We start from the raw sequence: 24,928 nt of genomic DNA on the forward strand, positions 1-24,928 counted from the left end.
TTTTAAATATTTTATTTAACAAGAATTCAGAACTGAATCTATGAAAAGTTCAGATTATAAGCTTTCAAACGATACCCCATATGCCTGACTTGTGTATCCGGTGGGGACTTTAACGTTTTAAGCGTAAATTTATTTTGCGATATAGCGCCCCCCTATGGAGCCGCCAGCGGTTGCATAAGAAGTTTGTGTTTGGTTCTTTTAAACAGGGCTTAAGTGTAGCTTTGTCATAGGGTGTTAGTTTCCATTTCAAAGCTTGTAACTACCAGGGATCAAACCACCAGATGCTTCAACTCAAATAATCTGCTTTTTAAGAAGCTCAGCATCAGTGCAGGGATAATTACAGGGGGAATTAAAGAGAACGAGTGAGACAGAGAGCAAAAGCAGATCCCAAATCTCTTCAACATTTGTCAAATCAAATCTGCCCTCAATATGTACATTACACATAACAGTTGGTGTACAGCATCAACAAAGCATACGGGTGAACGAAACAGAAAAGCTGCTGACCCCATAGCGCCATAAAGATGGCAAAGAAGACAGTGGCAGCATTGTCGAACAGGTGGCTGGCCCTCGCCGTGCCGCAGGCGGTCACCAGCTTCCAGTAACTGCAGGCTCGGTCACACAGTGGGCACATGGTGATGTTATTTCTCTCGTCACAGATCTCCATGCTGAGCATGCAAAGAACAAAACCTGATTTCAAAATCGTGTCATCTGTTTATGTTTCCTAGACACCATAATTGTGCTTCCCTGAAAGCTCTTAATGACATGAGGTTACACTGTTTTTTTCCCATGTCTGAAAGCAAAACACCTCTAGAGTAGGCAACTGCCTTTAAAAGAAGCCTTACAACTGAAAATGTAACCTCAAAAGTGACTGATTTGAAACACTCTACACAGGGCCATTGCTTAAATTCAGCATTTTTATACACATGTGAAGCACACAAGAGACAAAAGAATTTGACGTTAGTATGCAGTATGTCATTTTTTTAAAATGATTTTTCTCCAGGAATTATACATTTTAAAAGTTACTGTGATGAGGAGGAGGGCGTGGCCGGGCCGTGAGGGTGCATGGCTGGCGCTGAGTCTCGCAGTCTCCTTGCCCATCCTTTACCCGTTACATTCCAATGTAACGTGTTTCACAGCATGGGCAAAGAGGAGGCGGGGACCGGCAGAACAGTCGACATAACTTTAATGAAGTAACTGTACTTAAAACGACATAAAATAAACAAACACACACAGCGCCCGTGTGTCTCTCTCTCTCGAAATGGCGTCTCCGGCTCCCCTTTATCTCTCTCTCCTGCTGATTACGAGACTCAGCGCCGGCCGTGTACCCTCACGGCCCGGCCACACCCTCCTCCTCGTCACAGCAACATTTTACTGATATATTTCATTCAGTACTTAAAAGCAAGTATTAATATGATATGTTTGGAAAATCATACTATCATTTCACACTTTATGTTAGTATGTAGTATATCAATTTTTGTCAAACTTTGACAACACCACCCCCCTTGAATATGTTTTTACAAACCGACCACTGCTTTTATGTACTGAATGAAATACAAGTCTTTATATAGTATGTTTGGAAAAGCATGTTATCATACAACTCATACCTTTGCTGCAGTATTTAGTACATTATGTGATTATAAAGTATGTGATTTTTTTGCAGGCTATGCAGGGAATACTCAAATGACCTACTACATTTCCTGAATTGAATTGTGTGAGTGCACAACGCTGAGTACTGTATCCAGCAATGCAATGCGTTCTACCTGATTTGCATTGTAACAAACAAACTAGAAGTCATTGACTCATTATTTGATCTTACTTACAAATGTTAAGGCATTTATACACAAAATTGGATTAAAATGCAAAATTACTATTTCTGGAATAAACATGCAGCCTCATGTGGTTGCATGTGACATGAGGTCATGTGACAACAATGTAGTATATAACATTGTTTTTTTAAATAACAGTCTGTATATACTGAACAATATTCAGCAAGTAGTAGGATAGTATTCCATTCCAAACATAGTCAACATTTCTCTCATTTGCTCATTTGCAACCAACTCATTGCAATGCATCATGAGATAGCCTTCTGTGACGAATACATGCAATGCTGCCTTAGACTTTGGCCAAAATGAGGTGTCTTACAAGGCAGCATGATTATGTAACCTTTTGGAGTAGCCTTTGCGTCAGAAGCCCACCTACTGTATAATGCCTTAAAATGCTGTCTAGGTAGGCAGCTCACAAGGTTCTAGAACAGCTTCTTAGTCTTCAGCAGTGACATTTGTGGTATTAAGGAATGCTGTGGTGAGACAGCCAGCAAACACTGAGTCACTCTCATTATATGCTACATTACAGTCCATTTCAGTTGCACCATTTCAAACACACTCTCAACTCCCCAATCACCACTTGCTGCAACATCCATTCGCTTTTCTCGCAAAGTTATGTAGCGATTACGAAAAGGAGCCCCTACCAAGTATTGAGTACATATACAGTAAATGAACATACTTTCCAGAAGGCCAACAATTCACTAAAAATGTTTTTTTTTATTGGTCTTATGATGTATTCTAATTTTTTGAGATAGTGAATTGGTGGGTTTTTGTTAAATGTGAGCCAAAATCATCACAATTAAAAGAACCAAAGACTTAAACTACTTCAGTCTGTGTGCATTGAATTTATTTAATACACGAGTTTCACAATTTGAGTTGAATTACTGAAATAAATGAACTTTTCCACGACATTCTAATTTATTGAGATGCACCTGTATATATGTGTCCATCACAAGCCTTGGTCTATTCAACACAAGATATTCCTGTTTATTGAAACTCTATAATAGGCTGCTAATATGCATATAACACTGTTAAAAATGTTGAGAGCTGAATATAAAATGTTATTTAGCACATTGTGTATAGAAGTCCCATTAGATAAAGTTCATACGGTTGACCTGGGGATGTTGTCGTCCACAGTGGCACAGCCGTATAAGAACACAATGACGCCCACGACCGCTGCAGGGATTAGCATCTGTGTGTACACACCCAGCCAAGCAAAGTACAAGCCCACTTTCTCACCAAAGTACTTCCTAAGAGAGAGAGAGAGACAGACATCAACCCTCATGTTCTATTGTGATTGACTTTATAAAGTGTTTGGGGATCCAGAGATGCCAGTGCTGTACGTGGAATACATTAAATTAATGATGTCACGCACAGACTTACGGGTTTTTCAGAGCAGCACTTTTTAAAGGGGTCATGACATGCCTTTTTTTTAATTATTTTATAATGTACATTTATATTCACTTATAATATTAGTAAAAACATTTACAAATAAAACAGTCATATATTTGTAAAACATAATTAATTTTCACCCTCATTCTGACCCTCTCTCAAAAACGTTCGGTTTTGGTGCTCCTTCTCCTTTAAGGCTTAATAGTAAACGCCCACTGTTCTGATTGGCTCTCTGCTCTTGACTGACCTGCTCTCTCTTCTTGCCAGCTCACTGCTAACCGCTAACGGGCAAGCTACGCAAGTGATTAAAGTGTTGATATGTTGTTTTGGAGGTGGTCAGATGCAAATGTCTACCACAGTGTGACATCACAACGTGGAGGAAGTAGAGAACGAATCGTTTTGGCAGCTTGGCCTTAACAAATGCTCTTTTTACAGTGAGAAGGAAGTTTTGAGTTCTGAAACTTACAGTATGTTTTTATAGTACAATGACCTCTTATGAGTCAAAAGATCAAGGAAAATGTGATTCCGCGTGTCATGACCGCTTCAACTGTGTTTATGAGCAGTGCTGCAGTTTTAATAATATTTTAAGCATTATATAAAGTAATAATGTTTGTTTATGTTAATAAGTGTGTGGTGGTGGCAGTAAGTGGAGTGGTGGTGGCATAGTAGGCTAAAACACAGCACTGGTAAGCAGAAGGTTGCCAGTTCGATCCCCACTGCCACCACCATTGTGTCCTTGAGCAAGGCACTTAACTCCAGGTTGCTCTGGGGGGATTGTCCCAGTAATAAATGCACTGTAAGTCACTTTGGATAAAAGCGTCTGCCAAATGCATAAAGGTAAAGGTAAAAAAGTCATTAGGGGGTCTGGGTAGCTCAGTGAGTATTGACGCTGACTACCACCCCTCAAGTCGTGAGTTCAAATCCAGGGTGTGCTGAGTGACTCCAACCAGGTTTCCTAAGCAACCAAATTGGCCCGGTTGCTAGGGAGGGTAAAGTCACATGGGGTAACCTCCTCGTGGTCACTATAATATGGTTCTCGCTCTCGGTGGGGCGCGTGGATGCTGCGAAGAATAGCGTGAAGCCTCCACAATGCGCTACGTCTCCGTGGAAACGCGCTCAACAAGCCACGTGATAAAATGAGCGGATTGACATCGCAGACGCGGAGGCAACTGAGATTCGTCCTCCGCCACCCGGATTGAGGCGAGTCACTACACCATCACGAGCACTTAGAGTGCATTGGGAATTGGGCATTCCAAATTGGGAAGAAAAGGGTAGAAAAACAAAAAAAAAAAAAAAAAAAAAATTCTTATAAAGGGATATCTATGGTTTACAGTGGAAAAATAAATGTAGGTTCTTTCTCAATTATCCGCAAAACCAGTTTTAACTTGGTTCAATAGGCCTGTATGATTACGTTGTGCATGTAACAGGTTTATGAATACACATCCTCACGTTTAACACACTTCTAAAGTTTGAGAAATGTGGCATATAATGATTAAAACTACTTTCAGACATGCAATGTGCATCTTTACTGCTTAAATTATTGGTCCACATACAGTAAATAATATTTGACTTCAATATCATCATATTCAATATTCAAACTTGATAACCAGGTTCAATTGAACAAGTTACTTACCAGTACTGCATTCAGAATAAATGCAAATACATCATTTTAGAAGTATTACATTACTTTTATTTGCATATCCTTTAACAAACAGTATGGAGACGGGGTCCCGATCATCCCGTTAGATCTTCCATGGTGGTATAAGATCATATTTGACCTCATATCTGTCGCAGATATGGTGGCAATTGCACTTTGGAAATGAAAAACAATCAGAGTTCATAAATGCTGTCACATCTTCAGGTTGTCCTGATCCACCGGTCCTGATGGAAATTTGAAGAAGCCAGAATCTTAGGGGACCTGGGTAGCTCAGCGAGTATTGACGCTGACTACCACCCCTGGAGTCGCGAGTTCGAATCCAGGGTGTGCTGAGTGACTCCAGCCAGGTCTCCTAAGCAACCAAATTGGCCCGGTTGCTAGGGAGGGTGGAGTCACATGGGGTAACGTCCTTGTGGTCACGATTAGGGGTTCTCACTCTCAATGGGGCGTGTGGTAAGTTGTGCGTGGATCACGGAGAGTAGCATGAGCCTCCACATGCTGTGAGTCTCCGTGGTGTCATGCACAGCGAGCCACATGATAAGATGCGCACAGACTGACTGTCTCAGAAGCGGAGGCAACTGAGACTTGTCCTCTGCCACCCGGATTGAGGTGAGGAACCGCGCCACCACAAGGGCCTACTCAGTAGTGGGAATTGGGCATTCCACATTGGGAGAAACAAGGGATAAAAAGAAAAAAAAAGAAAAAAAAAAAGAAGCCAAAATCTTAAATAATCTTTTGGAAATAGGCTGTTTCAACCCAGGACTTTTTGGCCATTTCCAGCTGAATGAAGCGCCCATTGAAAGCAGTTCTTTTCTGGGGTGCCACAAGAACCCAGAAGTACCGTTTGTTTGTAAACTGTAACTTTATCTATAATATATTTGGAATTAACATATTATTTGCCCTTCAAATTCAATGTTCTAAAAAGTTTTAATTCTGAATTAATCACAACCCAGTGTACAGATATTGTTGAAGATTTAATCCTCTGTAGTATCACAAAGTTGACATAGACTTTCAGAGAAGTGACTGTTATACATCAAGTAAAATTGTTTCTGTTTGGGGTCAACGTTACCAGAATTAATATCAAATTTTTAATGGAAGATGGTTAGAGCATGTTATTAGGTGCATTGTTTAGCTCATAAATTTAGGAAAAGTCATGAAGTATGGACCTTATATTTAAACTTTAAATTGAAAGTTCAATTAATTTACTATTTATTATTCATTATTTACTCACCCTCATGTTGATACAAACCCATATGACTTACTTTCTTCTGTGGAACGCAAAAAAAGAGATATTAAGGCCCCGATATACTTCATACTAAACTGAAGAACGAATGGGTGTGACATCATTTAGAACAAAATCTGTCCAAAAAGAAGGTGTTTTTCCATTTGTTTCGATGGTCTGTAACAGCTCGCTTGGGCGAACTTTTAGGAAATATTCTTACCGGTTGCTAAACACTTTCTTATTACCATTGGTCCATGTCATCGGTAGGTGTGACCTGGACCTCCACCTACCTTGAAGTCGACAGCTCATTCTGTTTAAGTTGTTCAATCAGTCAAAAATCAGTCAAAATGAACACACCGCTGTGTAGAGTTATTAGTGAGCTGGTCAAATTAACCTACATCTGTACGATCGTTCACTTAGAGACATTCACCACTGTCATATGATTTTTTTGCTCCGGTTTAATTAGTCTAAAGTAATCAAATCTACTCAAATACTCTCAAGTGCCCCATTCACCCTAATATGCTGCTTCACTCATGTGCCATCTGCAGCGAAAGCCATTCACACATCTGCCCAAAGGAAGACATGCCTATCATCATTCTTTTGTCTGTATTCTGCACATTAACACTTTTATATACTCATCTTTGCAATAGTATCAGTGTCATCATAAATTACAATAACAGAATGTAATCAGCGCATATTATGGCATATTAGTGTATTAGCGTAATGAATTCAGAATGTAAAGAAGACAAAATTAAACATTTTCGACTGCATTAAATAATCATTGAGTGGTTAAAACAGCTTCTTTTACTGACCTCATGTGAATTCTGTTCATAGAATGAGGCATAAAGTCATTGATAACACATTTTAATGTCACATTAGTTAAGCGTCCTCATATTTAAATCCTCCTCTAAACGCCTCCCACAGTGGTGTGACCGGTGTCTAAATGTTGGCAAACAGTATACTGTTGCTTGGCTATTTTGAACTTCTTTTTACCCCTGAACGAAGAACCACTTCTCTGGAAGTATATCGGAGCCTTTAGGCAGTATGGTAGTCTCAGTCACCCTTTTATTTAGTTCCATCTTTTTTCTCCACACAATGAACGTGAATGGTGACTGTAGCGCGGAGGAGGGCGGGGCCGGGCCGGAATGACGCACGTCCGAGACCATGGCTATCATTCTGCCTAATATCTTCTTTAGTGTTTCAAGGAAAAAAGAAAGTCATTCGGGTGAGTAGTCATGAGGGTGAGTAAACGCCTTTTGGGTGAACTATCCCTTTAAGGACTATGGAGTCTCTCAGGAACAATACATCTCCTTCTTTGACAAACTGCCTCCTGAATAATACATATCAATTAGGTATTTCTTAAATCTCTCCTCTGGGTAAATGATAATTCCAGGGCAAACACTTGTCTCTGTGTCTGGCGGTCCACTCATCGTCAGTATAATACCTTATCAGTCCAATGGGCTGGTACTTGTAGAATATGCTGTAACTCGCCCACTCCTCATACAAGAGCTGTGAAGACAGTAAGAGAAAAAAAAATTACATACTGTACATCCTGGAACAACCGCAACAATAACATACACATGCTGTGGTTGAAATACACAGTAAGTGCATTTAGAGGTTTAATGGAGATGTCAAAAAATAATTGATTATTCCAGTGAAAGCTGATGAAAAAGGCCTTTCAACCATCATGTCAGTAATTTGAAATGTAATGACTTTGGTTAGGTGCGCCTCAGGGATGTAATGTCCATGAGTTGAATGCGTGAGCGCTCAGTGCTAAGCTTTTCTAGATGACTGATGCTAATTTCCAACGCATTGAGATTTCTTGTCTGCAGTGTCTTGTCGAAGCACACTTTTCCTACATGGGAAGGCCAATGGCGAAGTGTAACTGGTGAATTGGGTTGGGATTTGAGTACTGGTTCTAATTCAGAACTGGTTCAATTTTTGTTCAAAATTCTGGAACTGAATTATCATCATGACGTTCAGTTCCGATAACGTCAAAGCTGATCTCTGCGCCACATGTGTCACCAAACGGAATTGCAAAAATAAATGTTGTGGTTCTACTTTATATTAGGTGTCTTTAACTACTACGGTATGTACTAACATTTAAATGCAATGTACTTATTGTGTAATTACATATTGTTCAGCAAAATTCTCACAAGATTCATATTTGCTGCTACTTAGGTTGAGGTATGGGTAAGTGTAGGGTTTAGGGTGCTTTAGGGTAAGGGTTGGGGTTGGGTTAGGGTTAGAATTAGGGGTAAGATTAACAGTGTAACTACAGATGTAAATAAAAGCAGGTACTTTAAATGTAAATACAATGCAACAATACGAATGTACATAAGTACATTGTATCAAATGCTTAAGTACATAGTAATTAAAGAGGCCTAATATAAAATGGGTCCAGGTCCCACTTTATATTAGGTGTCTTTAACTACTATGCACTAACATAGTCCCGCCCCAAACACACGCCATTGGTTGATTCAATGTTGCTGTGCCTGGCTGGTCACAAAATAATTTCAACTTGTCCCTCGTTTACTTAAAAAAAAAAAAAAAAAAAAAAAGCAAAAATCATGGTTTCAGTGAGGCACTTACAATGGAAGTGAATGGGGCCAGTCCATAAACAATAAAAATACACACTGTTTCAAAAGTCTAGCCACAAGACGAAAACACACGTGTTAACACGATTTGAGTGCGAAAAAATCAGGGATTTATCACTGACAACGTTGTAATATTGGGTAGAACTTTACACAGATAAAGTTAGTAAGCGATTTTATCTCCTCTAAAATCAGGTGAACATGTAAAATGTTTTAAATCTTTACTTTTGAAACTATTTTAATGATTATGGACTGGCCCCATTCACTTCCATTATAAGTGCCTTACTTTAACTGTGATTTTCACTTTTTTAAATGAAAGGGATAGTTCATCCAAAAATGAAAATTCTCTCATCATTTACTCACCCTCATGCCATCCCAGATGTCTATGAGTTCCTTTCTTCTGAAAGATGTGAATGGTGGCCAGAACTTTGAAGGTCCAAAAAAAGCACATAAATGCAGCATAAAAGTAATCCAACCGACTCCAGTGATTAAATCCATGTCTTCAGAAGTGATATGATAGGTGTGAAATTCATACACATCTGGGATGGCATGAGGGTGAGTAAATGATGAGAGAATTGTCATTTTTGGGTAAACAATCACTTGGGACAAGGGACAAGTAGAAAAGATTTCTTATGGTAATAGACATTATGCCACAATTTGAGCTTAACTTGTATTGAACCCAGAGCATTCCATTAACAAAAAAACATAAATATGATAACACAGTAGTATTTTGTAAATAATTAGGACCAATGTTGTTTCTTAAAAGTACTAAAAGAATTGTTAATGGAATCGCTAGCCTATTAAACCGGAATAATTTTATTCTTCATGATTCCAGTCATTAATGGTTAAAGCTGGCACGGAACCCTGATGATGGATTAACAAAATGGAAAACATGAGAACGGCAAGAGAAGCTACTGTAGATATTCTACAGACATCTGAAATGTGAAATAAAAACATTTTTTATTAAGCAATCAGGTCCCCTTGAGGTTTATGGAGGAAAACCTGCCAATTTTTTTTTATTTTATTATTAATTTAAAATAACCGTGCCAGTTTATTTTGAGAATGACTGCACTAAGACTCAACAGGATGCCTGCAGGAGCAATGCTCACAGATGGCTGAATAGGGTTATAATCCTGTTGCCTTGGTGACTTACACACACTGATAATTATTTTGTGGTTTCTGCAGGCAGGTCCAGAGTCTCACCAGGTTTCCATGATACAAACAAGGTTTTGAGATTTCGGAGCCCATTTTTCAATCTGACAAGATTTAATTGTACCCAAAGTGGTCAATAGCTTCTACACACTTCCATTGCTGCAAGATTTTATGCTGTAAAACTGTCCAAAGAGGTGGAACGACTTTCAAGAAACATTCAGAGGACAATTAAAATGGTGATAAAAGCGATATAAGCAGTTTTAGAGAGAATGCATTGCTCACAACTCTTCCCACCTTGACAGATGGTAGAACACAGGCCTGAAGGAATCTATTCAATTCAATTCAAATTTATTCATATAGAACTTTTCGCAATGCAAATCGTTCCAAAGCAGCTTTACAAAAAATAGTGCCTTACAAAACCCCTGTGAGCAAGCCAAAATTGACCATGGCAAGGAAAAAAATATTCATCATTATTAAATATTGATTATCCTCCTTATTACAGGCACCTTTAGGCCCATGCAAATACTCTGAATATAAAATTATGGATTCATTATCAAAAGCAGGTGACACAATTTCATTCATAGGGTATTATTTCTATGGATTAGGAATAATCAGGAATTTAACAATTCTGGTTCCGATTCCACTTTTTTAGTCTCTTTTAGTTATTTTTATTTTAAAGACTAGTAGTTATTTTGAGTAAATAAAAAAGAATGGATGGAATGTTTGGTAAAATGATTGGGAAAAAACTCTTATTGCAACCTCTACCCTCATCAGCCGGTTGTGAAATGATCTCTATGATATGGTAACATGTTATATGATAACATCTAGGAGCATGCCATCTTAAATCTCTTCCTAGAACTGTCATGTGTGCCATGTTGGCAAAAAAAAAAAAAAAAAAAGGAAAAAAATTTAACAAAAAAATACAGGCATCTTTCCACTGCAAGGACAACACATAGACTTTTCAATTGTGGAAAACAATGATTCATGTGCTCAATAGTTTGTTGATTTTCATGTGCATCTGACAGCAAATAAGACATGCGCTGATCGTTATTGTTACGCTCTGAGGAAGAGAACGACAGCAGTGGAGAACCCAAATGCAGATTTATTCATAGAAAAAGAAAACACGGGGATTCATGGAAAAACTGAACTGGATACAAAAACAAAGATGAAGCTAAACAAACAACGAAGGCAATAAAAATACTGGAGATATCTACTCGAAATCTATCACAAGAAGGAATGGCGAGAATATGTCCAAATGAGACTAGACTAAGAATGAGAGCCTGAGGTGAGAATTTATAGTGTTTGTGATGACATGATTAATGGAGATCAGGTAAGCGTAATTAGTATTCAGGAGAGTTGGAGCGGGGAAGAGAGGGAGCAGAGACTGATGAGGGCCTGACAGTTATGACAACTGCAAAATTTAAGGCGAATCTGATGTTTAACATTTACATCGACAGAAGAATGCAGATGTTTTAGAACTGTTAAGGGAACTGAACATCATGAAAATCATTCAGTTCCACAAAAAAAAAAAAAAAAAAGAAAATTTTTTTTGCTGCTTGTTCAATTTACTTAATTCAAATGAATAAAATCAACACAATTCTAGAACATTTTGTCACAACTTGATTTTATTGCGTTCTATCCATTTCAATTTGTAAAATGGAAGTTTACTTAATCCATTTGACTTTTTGCAGTGTTAATTTACTGTAGCATTGATGAAACTGGGTGGGGGATTTCCATTCCCAGCTTGCTTTGCATGGGACGCTTCATAGGGACAGTAAATGTTAAAATGAAGTGTTATTTTATGTGTTTTTGTGCAATGAATGAATATAAACAGGGATACTTGTTAGTGTTTAATGTTTTGTTATGTTGAGATTTAGAAGAGTTTCTGTTGAGTTTTGGGGTTTTCATTATGGTGAAGAGTGAGGACAGGTAGATATTCCATCTTTAGAAATGAATGCACATATGAAATTGATTGCTTGCTTCATTAAGAAAATGCTGTGCTAACCATAACATAGTTACTAAACTACACTCTGTAGTGCTTCCAACCAGTATGTAAACAGCTTGCTAACATTCACTTTCACTAGTTAGTACACAAAAGAAATTAAAGATTTATTTGAGTTACATTGACATGTCTAATTGTGTTGGGTTTACCCAATTCAACTAGGTTCTTTATACACAAAGTGTTTATGTTGAGATTACATAGTAATTTTACGTTGAAAAAATGAATTTCAAACACTTGAAACCACTGTCCACGATTAAATCAAGTTTAGCCAAAGAGCTATTTTTCAGAGAGTATTTTTATATATTTTTAGTATTTTTTAATATTTACTATTTTTCTATTTCACTAGCTCACTAGTCGAATCCCAGGGCGTGCTGAGTGACTCCAGCCAGGTCTCCTAAGCAACCAAATTGACCCAGTTGCTAGGGAGGGTAGAGACACATGGGGTAACCTCCTCGTGGTCGCGATTAGTGGTTCGTTCTCGGTGAGGCGCGTGGTGAGTTGAGCGTGGATGCCGCAGAGAATAGCATGAAGCCTCCACACGTGCTATGTCTCCACATGTTGCAACGTGCTCAACAAGCCATGTGATAAGATGCTCGGGTTGACGGTCTCAGATGCGGAGGCAGCTGGGATTCGTCCTCCGCCACCCGGATTGAGGCGAATCACTATGCGACCATGAGGACTTAAAAGCGCATTGGGAATTGGGCATTCCAAATTGGGTGAAAAAGGGGAAAAATAAAAAATACAAATACAAATAAAAATAAATAAATAATAATATTTACTATTTTATTATTTAATATTCATAAAAATATTTTTAATGGAATCAGTTTCTCAATTCCCAACCCTAATTGTCATACACTCCCACACAAGTCCCAGTTACAGAGATTTGATGTTACATCCAAGAGAGAACTCATTCTGTCTTTAAAATGGTCTTTTACCTTTCTGTCATTTGGTTCAGCATGCACATCATCGATATCACCCTGTTATTAAATAAAGAACATTTAAGAACACAAGAAATAGAACATGTATCAATTAGACGGAGTTTGGAGAGTTGTTTGTGCATGTAAAAGTGAGTAAAATGTGACGTCACTCACATCATGCAGGGGGTAGGCAGCAGTGTAGATACCATTAGCAAGTAGACTGCTGAGACCTGTGAACATGAAATTATTTCAAATGGTTTCAAAATGTTCAGAACATCCATGATACTTAAAATGACACTTCCATTTTCTATTGCTTAACCCAAAATTATGCTGTCATACCATTACTGCCAGTGCCAGGATACCGCAGGTACTATGTATTGTTATGTATAAAAGCTAACATGATTAAACACAATCAGCACATGTTCCTGAATCAACATCTTACCTTACCAACAAATAACTTACACTATAACTTCATAGGTAGGATTAGGCTCAGTTTTCCATCATGTATGGTGCAAACTTTACATAATGAATCACAGAACAGGTCTGTCAAGATCAATCCCAAAATTCTGTTGTCACGCACATAGCAACGGGAGAGCTGATTCTTGACAAAAGGTCAGCAAACAACATGGAGGAAAGGTTTATGGTCGTTATTGGACTGACAATGATATAAATGAGACAGAATTTTTTTTTGCTCATAGCTGTTCTCTTGCTCATCAGATACACTCCGCACACCTGAATACAGGTCGCCTAGATTTCAAACAGCTTTGAGTAGTTGTAGATGCTCAATCGGAGTTCAAATGTCTCAAGTGTGTGCTAGGCTTTAGAGTTAGAGCTAGGATTATTTGAAAGCAATGTTGAATGTTAAAACTTATGCAAAATGCTTTACATTTCCAGCATGAATGAACCATAGTTGACATCAGTGCATAACTTTTGAAAAGTAAATGATCACTTTTATATATATATATAAATTTAAAAAAAAAAAGGACAATACACAGTATTTAATGTAATGCTTAGAGAAAGAAATGGATTTAAACTAAATGAAAAATGACAGTTCATCAATACAAACATTGATGTTGTGATCATTTAAAATAGTTTTAAAAGCTATAAAAGTTATACTGTAGATAGATGAATATACTTACCCATTATATACTTCGCCCGTGTGCACTTTGTTCTTTTTAAAATCTCATATACCTGCAAAAGATTAATATAAATATTATGATTATACATTTTACTCAAAACCTCATTGTCATTGGTGATACTAAACTCAAAATGAAACTAGAAAGGAAATATAGTAAACAAATACATTTTAAATCTAACCTACATCAATCAATTTAAATACAGCAGGCAGGACATTTAAAGGAATATTCCGGGTTCAATGCAAGTTCAGCTCAATTGACAGCATTTGTGGCATAATATTGATAACCACAAAAAATTATTTTGACTTGCCCCTCATTTTCTTTAAAACAGCAATGCTAACCCAACCCTAACCCTTCCAAAGAGGCACTTACAATGGAAGTGAATCAATAAACATTAAAAATACTCACTATTTCAAAGGTATAGTCCCAAGACATCAACAATATGCATGTTAACATGATGTTAATGTGATAAAATTGCTTACTTTTTCTGTGTAAAATTATAGCCCGTTTTACAACTTTGAAATTTGGCCACATTCACTTCCATTAGTGCCTCACTGTAACTTTGATTTTTTTTTTTTTTTTTTTTTTTAAGAAATGCACGACTTGAATACATTTTTTTTTAAGTAATCAACTTTATGCCAAAAATGCTGTCAATAGAGCTTAACTTGTATTGAACCTGGAACATTGCATAAATCTCACAGGACATCCAATAAATGAACCTTTAAGAGACCTCTAAAGTGGCTGTAAAAATAAGCTGAATAGCAGAAGCAGCTAGATCAAGCGATTGAAATTACTCTCCAAAAGAAGACAATTTAACGGCACTGACATTTTGGCATAAAGACGCACATCCACTATCTTAATCAAATCATGGGATTAATCTCTGATTGGATGGGGAAAACACTGATGGTTTCCTATAGAGACTGGTACTTACTATTGAACTCCTGGTTTTGCTGTCAAAGAAGGAACTTCTGTCTGATATATCAAAGCTGTGAAGAGAGAGCTAATGTTAGGTCATTCCATTTACCGTTTAAATTGAAGGCCTGGAGGCATGCAAATTGCTTAATTGAGGATTTTTAGTGACAATCCTCCAAAATATTGCTCTTTAAAAAACAAAATCGGCTCTGATGATTTTCATTCATCTAAGTAATTTTCAAACGTGAGGTGTTGGTGGTTCTCAAATAGTGGACCCAAAAATCGGCCACAGGCCTGTTCTGATAGGGTCGCAGACAGCAGGGAAAAACTAAAGTATATACAAATAATAAAATGTACAGTGGCAAGAAAAAGTATGTCAAAACTTTGGTAAATGGTTGATCCTTCTTTGGCCACAATAACCTCAACCAAGCGTTTCCGGTAGCTGCGGATTAGACCTGCACAACATTCAAAAGGAATTTTGGACCATTCTTCCTTACAGAACCTCTTCAGCTCAGCCATATTCTTAGGATGTCTGTTGCGAGCGGCTCTCTTGAGGTCATTCTACAGCATCGCATTTGGGTTAAGGTCTGGGCTCTGACTGGGCCTCTCCAAAAGTTGGATTTTCTTTTTTTGAAGCCATTCTGTAATGGATTTACTTCGATGTTTAGGGTCATTGTCCTGCTGCATTACCCAACTTCTACTGAGCTTTAGCTGGCACACAGCCACCCTGACATTATCCTATAGGAGATCTTGATAAACTTGGGAATTCATTTTTCCCCTCAATGATGGAAAGCGGTCCAGTCCCCGAAGCAGCAAAGGATTCCCAAATCATGATGCTCCCTGCACCATACTTTACTGTTGGGATGATGTTTTCATGTTGGTATGTGGTGCCCATTTTACATCATACATAGTGCTGCATGTTTTTCCCAACCAATTCAACCTTAGTTTCATCAGTCCACAAAACATTTTACCAGTAGCGTTCTGGAGTGTCAAGGTGGTCTTTGGCAAACTTCAGGTGCGCAGCAATGTTTTTGTTGGAAAGCAGCCGCTTCCTTTGTGGTGTCCTACCATGGACACCATGCCTGCTTAATGTTTTCTGTATAGCAGACTCATGAACAGAGATGTTAACTAGTTCCAATGATTCTTTCAAGTCTTTAGCTGTCACTCTAGAGTTACTTTTTGTTTTTACCTCATTGAGAATTCTGAGGTGTGCCATTTGAGTCATCTTGGCTGGATGGCCACTTCTAGGGAGAGTAGCCACAGTACTAAACCATCTCCATTTACATTTACATTTATGCATTTGGCAGACGCTTTTATCCAAAGCGACTTACAGTGCACTTATTACAGGGACAATCCCCCCGGAGCAACCTGGAATTAAGTGCCTTGCTCAAGGACACAATGGTGGCTGTGGGGATCGAACCAGTAACCTTCTGATTACCAGTTATGTGCTTTAGCCCACTACACCACCACCAATCCATTTATAGACAATTTGTCTAACTGTGGACAGATGAATATTTAAGCTCTTCAAGATAAAGTTGTAAACCTTTCCAGCTTTATGCAAAGCAACAATTCTTGATCGTAGGTCTTCTGAGATCTCTTTTAAGCGAATCATGGTCCACATCAGCAAATGCTTCTTGTGAATAGTAAACTCAAAATGTTTAAGTGCTTTTTATAAGTCAAATTAGCTCTAACCCACACCTCCAATCTCGTTTCATTAGCTGGAAGCCAGTTTTGCAACTCCTGAATTTAATTAGCTTATGTTGGCATCATTAGCCTAGGGGTTCACATACTTTTTCCAAACTACACTGTGAATTTTTAATGATGTATTCAGTATGTACCAGAACAATACAATAACTTGTGTGTTATTAGTTAAAACAAATTGTGTTTGCTGATTACTGGAACTTAGACGAAGATCAAACCAGATTTTAAGACTAATTCATGCATAAATGCAGGTAATTCCAAAGGGTTCACATACTTTTTCTTGCCACTGTATTTAACCATATAATTGTACATAAATAAGATATAAAGGCTTCTCAACTTTTAAAAGGGAGGACAAAACCACTTCCCATTTCTTTTCAGCTGACGTCAAAGGCTGTGCGTCCGATCAAACTCCACGGTATTTTGGCACAAATTCATATATCACTTGGTAGAAGCGAACAAAATTAGTCAGATGCCAACATGGATAGTTTGCATGACATGCCCTCATCCTTGAAAACCATGAAAAAACTACACAAGGTAAAAGAAAATATGACCCAGGCTACATTGAATATGGGTTTAACCTATAGCAAGGACAGTTTTTGTCTTGACCACCATGCATTTTGTGCCGTGAATTATTGGCTGTCAAGAGCTAAATTTAAGAAACATTTAGAAACCAAGCACTCAAGCTATAAAGACAGGCCTGTTAAGCTTTCAAAAGAAAACAATGGGATTTGAACCCATCACAACAAATCATCAAAAATGCAGAGTAGCCTAATACAATATTTATGTACTTTAAAACACTTCTCATTAAAACACGGGGCATCTTTGTTCCATGTGTTAGGCTGGTAAATCACACTTCTGCTGTTGTTCATGCACACAAAATCACAATACAGACTCATTAGTACAGCACAGAAAATAAGTACAGACCGTTCCACAGACGTAAGTCAGAAAACAAAGCAGGATATATAGTTTTGCTCGTGAATATTTAGTTTACTTGCTAGAATCACTTCTGGAAAAGGACTTATATCACTTCTGAAGATATGGATTTAACCACTGGAGTCATATGGATTACTTTTACGTTTCCTTTTTGTGATTTTTGGAGCTACAAAGGTCTGGTCACCATTCACTTGCATTGTATGGACCTACAGAGCTGAGATATTCTTCTAAAAATCTTAGTGTTCTGTAGAAGTTCTTCAAACAAAACTCTGAATATCTGTCAAAGATTTGAGGAGGCAAACTTTGGCAAATCCAATGATTATTGCATCTTTGCAAAGTGCTTGTTGTTTCAACCCGGAACCCTCTTTAACATGACTGTTTCCAGGCTGACTTGAAAAAAAAACAACCTGTGTGCTCTTACTCAAGGATGTTACGTAAAGCCTGCCAATCAGATTAGAGCTTACTAGATCGGAAAAAGTGCTTTTACAGTTTTGTGTGCGACAGTCAGTAAACGGGGTGTGGGTGTACCATCTGAGGCAGATGTCCATTGTAAAATCTGGGTCCTGGTGAGAACCACTAGTAAAGATCGTACATGACATCAGGAAAAACCAAGAATAAAGCTGCCTATAAGGTTACTATCATCCTATATATAAGTTAAGGATGGCCGCACATGACCATTTTCTGTACTTACAGATGTTGTTTTTCCCGTGAGAATGGATAGGAGAGATGTTTCTCATTTTCCATTCGATTCTCCCCCACTTTAGGCTGCAATGGTGCAGTGACTTTGTGCATAAACATGTTGATCTTCTCCACAATGTTGCTTCCCTGACTTACTTCGTATTTCTGTAAATGTCATGAGAGGACAACAGAAGTTTAGGTCAGATGCAAGCAGAGTAGTAAGATCAGAAGTTTACTTTTTTATAATATACACTGGAGGTCAAAAGTTTGGAATAATGTTCAGATTTTGCTCTTATGGAAAGAAATGGGTACTTTTATTCACCAAAATGAAATTCAACTGATCACAATGTATAGCCGGGACATTAATAACGTGAAAAATTACTATTACAATTTGGAAAAAAATTTCAGAACTTCTTAAACTACTTCAAAGAGTTCTCATCAAAAAATCCTCCACGTGCAGCAATAACAGCTTTACAGATCCTTGGCAGTCTAGCTGTCAGTTTGTCCAGATACTCAGGTGACATTTCACCCCACACTTCCTGTAGCACTTGCCATAGATGTGACTGTCTTGTCGGGCACTTCTCACACACCTTACAGTCTCGCTGATCCCACAAATGCTCAATGCGGTTAAGATCCATAACACTCTTTTCCAATTATCTGTTGTCCAATGTCTGTGTTTCTTTACCCACTCTAACCTTTTCTTTTTGATTTTCTGTTTCAAAAGTGCCACCCGAGCCATGGGCTGTTCTCACTGCTACCATCAGGTAGGCGGTATCGCAGCATCAGGACCCGCACCAGCCAACTCCATGACAGCTTCTTCCCCCAAGCAATCAGACTTTTGAACTCTTGATCTCTCAAGATCAAATACATCAGCACTTCACTTTATTACTCTTATTATCTCACACCGGACTGTCATAAATTATATTCTCTCTTAACAACGCACTGGCAACTTACTATCAACCGACAGCCTGATTGTCAATACAGTACAATACAACCTACTATATATACTATTTTTATTGTATAATATGTATTCTATATTGTGTGTATTGTATACTGTACATTGTATGTTATTATTTGTATATTGTGTTTTGTGCAAATATGTGTATATTAGATTTTAAATTGTGTTGTGTAAATCTGATGTTTATTGTAAATTGGTATATGTCTCATCACTGTCACGACTACCATGTTGCTCGGAACTGCACCCAAGACTTTCACACACCATTGCACTTGTGTATATGGCTGTGTGACAATAAAAGTGATTTGATTTGATTTGATTTGAAAAGTGGCTTTTTCTTTGCAATTCTTCCCATAAGGCCTGCACCCCTGAGTCTTCTCTTTACTGTTGTACATGAAACTGGTGTTGAGCGGGTAGAATTCAATGAAGCTGTCAGCTGAGGACATGTGAGGCGTCTATTTCTCAAACTAGAGACTCTGATGTACTTATCCTCTTGTTTAGTTGTACATCTGGCCTTCCACATCTCTTTGAGTCCTTGTTAGAGCCAGTTGTCCTTTGTCTTTGAAGACTGTAGTGTACACCTTTGTATGAAATCTTCAGTTTTTTGCAATTTTAAGCATTGTATAGGCTTCATTCCGCAAAACAATGATTGACTAACAAGCTTCTAGAGAAAGCTGTTTCTTTTTTGCCATTTTTGACCTAATATTGACCTTAAGACATGCCAGTCTATTGCATACTGTGGCAAAACAAAAACAAACACAAAGACAATGTTAAGCTTCATTTAACGAACCAAATAGCTTTCAACTGTGTTTGATATAATGGCAAGTGATTTTCTAGTAGCAAATGATCAATTTATCATGATTACTCAAGGATAAGGTGTTGGAGTGATGGCTGCTGGAAATGGGGCCTGTCTAGATTTGATCAAAAATGACTTTTTTCAAATAGTGATGGTGCTGTTTTTTTACATCAGTAATGTCCTGACTATACTTTGTGATCAGTTGAATGCCACTTTGGTGAATTGAAGTACCAATTTCCTTTCGAAACAGCAAAATCTGCACATTATTCCAAACCTTTGGCCACCAGTGTATAAAGATTTTTTTCCTTTATAAACGAAAGAAGGAATGTCTTACGGGTTTGGAACAACATTAGGGTGAATAAATAATGACAGAATTTTAATATTTGGGTGAACTATCCCTTTAATTTCTGACTCAGATTAAATGACAAATACCTTTATTGTTGGCATCTTGAGCTTCATAAACTCTGCCTCTCGACAAAGGACTTCCCAAGGTGCATGGATCTTCAAAAAACCCACACCTGAAATTTTAAACTGGAAAAACAGAGAAAAGCAAATATGCAGTCAGCATTTCAATAGTACTCTACTCTGTTCTCAGAAGTAAGACAGATCTACTTGCAGTTTGACTGTGAGTGAAGGAAGAAGATATCTGCAGTTGAATGTTATAGCACATTTAAATTTGATTGAATGATATATTCTGAAGAAAATATGAATGAGCGCTTGATCATACAAAAGTCATCACCATGATGCTAGGGTGTTGTCGCTGGTATTTAGCATGTTGCTATGCAGTTGCTAGGGTGTCTTGGGTGGTTTTTAGCACATTCCCATGCGGATGTGTTCTGAGTGGTTGCTAGGTGATTGCTTACTAGTGGCAAAAATGTACAAGTCTGATAATTTATGAAAGTTAAAGCACACCTCTTCCCAACAAGCCTTGCAATTTGAGGTATTATTCATATCCATGAAGTTTCATACTTAAGGTTAGGGGTTTGTTCAAATAACCTCAAGCACGTACGAGGTTAGGACACTCTGACAAAAGATGAAGCAGGTTCGAAAATCGTGATTATCCATGTCATGGAAAGACATGCCGTCAAATTGGACAGACATGACCAAAGACCCAGTGATCATGACATCACAAAGGTTTAAATGCATTTTGGTGCAAATGTGTGAATGGTACCAATAGAGCACAAAAGTCTTGAAAATTTTAAATCCCATTAATTTTTTCCATAGACTAATTGATTTTTACCAATAACTTACAAACCTTTAAAGATAGACCTACTGTGAGCTTCGAGGTTGATAAACGATGGTATATGCTTCTGTTGAAACCATCAGTCTGCTTTATTTCAACTATATTGTTAAAAAAAATTGTGTTTAATAGCAGAGTTCCTGGCGAACAACTACACTACCCGTGGTCCAGCTGAGAAAGATCCACCAATCAGAGAACTGTGGCCAAGAAAGCCCACCAAACAAGCTCTGAAGTGACCGCCCACTCCCATGACTCACTGTGAATGATGCAATTGAGTCGGTCTCCCTTCTATAAACTACTTTTATATTTGTATATATCAGAATATTTTGCAATAAATATAAAATAAACTTTCAATACTAATAATCAACAACCTACAATCAATAGCTTTATACATTTCCATCGCTTTATTTTTGTTCATTCTAGAGGTAGACCGATATATCGGTTTTACTGCACCGATTAATCAGTGGCGACAGTTGCTTTTTGGAAAGTTTTCGACAAATGTTGATAGTTGCTGATAGTTTTTTCATCATTTCAAAATAAGAGTCCCCGGTGTGTTTCGGGCTTGTTTATACTTAAAAGTCCTGCGTTATGCATCAAATCTTACACCTTTCTGGTTTCTATTGGGTTTTTGTGTTGAACCAAAAACTGCGTCTGGGATTTTATTCATTTTGGACTTGTGCATTTTGTCTTTGCCCGCCATAGTAAAGCAAGATATATATATATATACATATATATACATATATATATATATATATATATATATATATATATATATAATTTTTATTTTTTATTTTTATATTCTACTGTATAAATCGATTTTTTAAACTATCAGCCGATTAATCAGTTATCGGCCTTTCCCACCATCTTAGTTAGCGGTATCGGGCAAAATCCACTATCGGTCGACCTCTAGTTCATTCCCTCATTTAAAACAATAAGTACACAGTCTTGTACCTTTATCTTTTTATCTGATTTTCAAATAATTTTTTGCTTCAAAACAAAGTTTGCAATGTTGTGATTCCCCTTGGAGCTGGTTGATTTGGTTCATGACTTACAACTCTTTTATGAAGGATTTTATTAAAAGTCTATGGAAGAAATTTATGGTAAAAATACTTCCAGAACCAAGAAACTGAAAAAGTGGACTGGCACTGTTGTGCTCTTTAGTCCTAGTCCACAGCAGCTCCATCTTTGATTTTTGACGGGAATGACAACAAGGCTGTGAGGGATATACAGTATGTACAGTCTCTTCAATTGGTTGTACAGTATGTTTTTGGATTGTTCCAATGTCGAAACATTGAAACATTTTTTAATCATACATTTTTTTTGTACTGTATGCATTGCTTTTAGAAATGTGTTGTTTTGGTGTGTAGTAAATGTAATTGTTAGTGTTTTATGTCAAGACCAAAGAACAATTTTCAGCCATGGCTGGACAATAAAGTGAACTAAACTAAAAACTAAACTAAAAATATCTTTCTTAGACATTTCAGTAGACAAAAACCTCCATACAACATGAGTTGTGGAAAATTAGATGTGATCCACAAGCTTTTTGATAGCTTTATACAGTGCATGTCATTGATCTTTGACGGGAATGAAAGCAAGGCTGTGGGGGATAGACTTACCGTCACTTCAAAGATAGCGCTACTGTGAATAAGGTCTATATGGATAAAAGATGGAAAGGTGTTGCATGTGTGAGTAGCAGATGTGGTACATTTACCAGCAATTTGACTGCAATTTAAAGGGTTTCATGTGTGAAAGTGGCTATTCAGAGAACAAGAGAGTATTCTTAAACAGGAGAAACAGGGAAACCATTCATAAAACCTCCTAAAAATGGACAAGATCTCACTCTTTGGGTTGATCGCACTAGGTCTTTTCTTCACAAAACACCTTGTTGAGAGCATAAAAATTCACAGAAAAAAAATCAAAACCATTTCTGTGAAGAGAAGGACTGCTCTCTTGGTTTTCTGAAGCTGAAAAGAGTGTTATGTAAGATTTGCTTCAAATGACCCACTCTTGTTATAACTCTCAGCCCACACAAGGGTCTGACCCTGTCTGTTCAATCCCAGCCATTGCTTTCTGTAAAGAACAACACAAAAGGGTATTTCTACTATTTAATAGAATAGTATACAACAAAATAGTATACAACATCCTCAAACAACATCCTCAAATGTAATAGGACTTCTAGACATCTACAGTATGTTTAACGGACATTCCCAAGGGAAATGAACACCTAAACCTCTTAAATTAAGCAAATTGAGGAAATAAACATTATATCTTCTAACACTGGCCAATTACACCCACACTTCATTTGCTTGCAAAACACGCTTTAAATGGACATGTTGAGGTTGCTAGCGTTCCATTGACTCCACCTGACTTAGTGGTGATGCATTTAGTAACATATTTTGTGGTGTCTGCTACAGATATCACTATTATTATTTCTCATTCTTAGGGTTAGGAGTTTGTTACAATCCCTTAGCCTATGCATTCAAATTTGCCATGTAACTCATCCTGCACCATTTGTGTTATAGGCATGAGCAGGGGCGTAGAATCCAGGGGGGATGGGCGAGGTAACCCACCCAAAACTCAAAACAAGCAAGTACAACACCCCCCCAATATTTATACCATGATCAATGGAAACATGTAAATGCTTCATGCTGCAACCCCCTCAAATGTTCAAGCCAAATCTACGCCCTTGGCCATGAGTGTTACCTCAAATCGTGCGGCCTGCTTTTTGCAAATTAATCATATTACACAGTAACAGAATGTTCAGACAATTGTTCGCTTCCATTAATACCAGAGTGTAATGTGTTAGCTTGTTTGATAATTGCCAACAGTCAAATTAACTCATATCACAATTGTAGCCCCAGTGGGTCAAGAGAACAAATTTAAAGAAATCATTTCTGATGGGTGACAACTCGTTAACATTAATAATACAAGAAGGTATTAAATTTTTCCAATTAAGCTGACCCCAACCTCAATATATTTCCCTATAATATATAGAAGTACAATTTCTTCAGCATTACTGAAAAGTAGGGCTGTGAATCAATTCAAATGTAATAATTTCAGAGTTTTCTGTGATTAATTGTGCATGACATATAATCAGTGGGTATGCTGTTATTAAAAGTTGGTCAAAATCTTCTGCCGTTTTCTAGTGGACTTTTTTAATAATAGGATCAAATGGGCAGATTCAATTTATATCAAGACTTATTGGCAAGTGCACATTGCCAATGGATTATAAGACAAAATATACTGTATACAGATATAAAACAAACTGAATGCTGAAGTTTAATTTGCTGAAGTTTAAAATCGTCAAACTATTATTTTCTCTGGCTGTCGTTCAATCTCTGTCGCGCACACGCTGGGTCTCTCTCATGCGTTTTCGCTTTTGACACTGGTTCAGGTGACAGTGAGTGAGCGTTTTTGGGCAATGCGAAGAGATATGGCAGCTTGCCTGTATCTCTCCCACACCTGACTCACCACTTGTGGGTTAAGTCTCCTTTCTTCGTACAGTAAATCCGTAAGCGTGCACTGCTCCACAAAATCACTTTCTGTGCTAGAATGCACATAAACTGATGCATGAGTTTAAGGAACTGAAAAAAGGGGCACGGGTAGCTCAGTGAGTATTGACGCTGACTACCACCCCCTGGAGTCACGAGTTCGAATCCAGGGTGTGCTGAGTGATTCCAGCCAGGTCTCCTAAGCAACCAAATTGGCCCGGTTGCTAGGGAGGGTAGAGTCACATGGGGTAACCTCCTTGTGGTCGTGATTAGTGGTTCTCGCTCTCAATGGGGCGCGTGTTCTGGGAGTCTCCGTGGAATCATGCA

The 24,928-nt window shown here is 37.8% G+C and overlaps 1 protein-coding gene across 3 annotated transcripts in view; it reads right to left on the reverse strand.

The window, feature by feature from the left end:
* The window catches only part of LOC127411963 (anoctamin-1-like), a 79,626-nt gene that overhangs the window by 28,781 nt on the left and 25,917 nt on the right, over positions 1-24,928 (reverse strand). For all 3 annotated transcript variants that reach the window (XM_051647939.1, XM_051647936.1, XM_051647935.1), the window contains exons 4-12: positions 20,303-20,401; positions 18,133-18,284; positions 14,827-14,881; positions 13,899-13,950; positions 12,934-12,989; positions 12,778-12,819; positions 7,539-7,603; positions 2,939-3,073; positions 505-665 (exon numbers count right to left, since the gene is read on the reverse strand). In XM_051647939.1, coding sequence (XP_051503899.1) covers positions 505-665; positions 2,939-3,073; positions 7,539-7,603; positions 12,778-12,819; positions 12,934-12,989; positions 13,899-13,950; positions 14,827-14,881; positions 18,133-18,284; positions 20,303-20,401 — 817 coding nt within the window. The remainder of the gene's footprint in view (positions 1-504; positions 666-2,938; positions 3,074-7,538; positions 7,604-12,777; positions 12,820-12,933; positions 12,990-13,898; positions 13,951-14,826; positions 14,882-18,132; positions 18,285-20,302; positions 20,402-24,928) is intronic.

Source organism: Myxocyprinus asiaticus, chromosome 2, assembly GCF_019703515.2.
Source record: "Myxocyprinus asiaticus isolate MX2 ecotype Aquarium Trade chromosome 2, UBuf_Myxa_2, whole genome shotgun sequence".
Lineage (NCBI taxonomy): Eukaryota > Metazoa > Chordata > Actinopteri > Cypriniformes > Catostomidae > Myxocyprinus > Myxocyprinus asiaticus.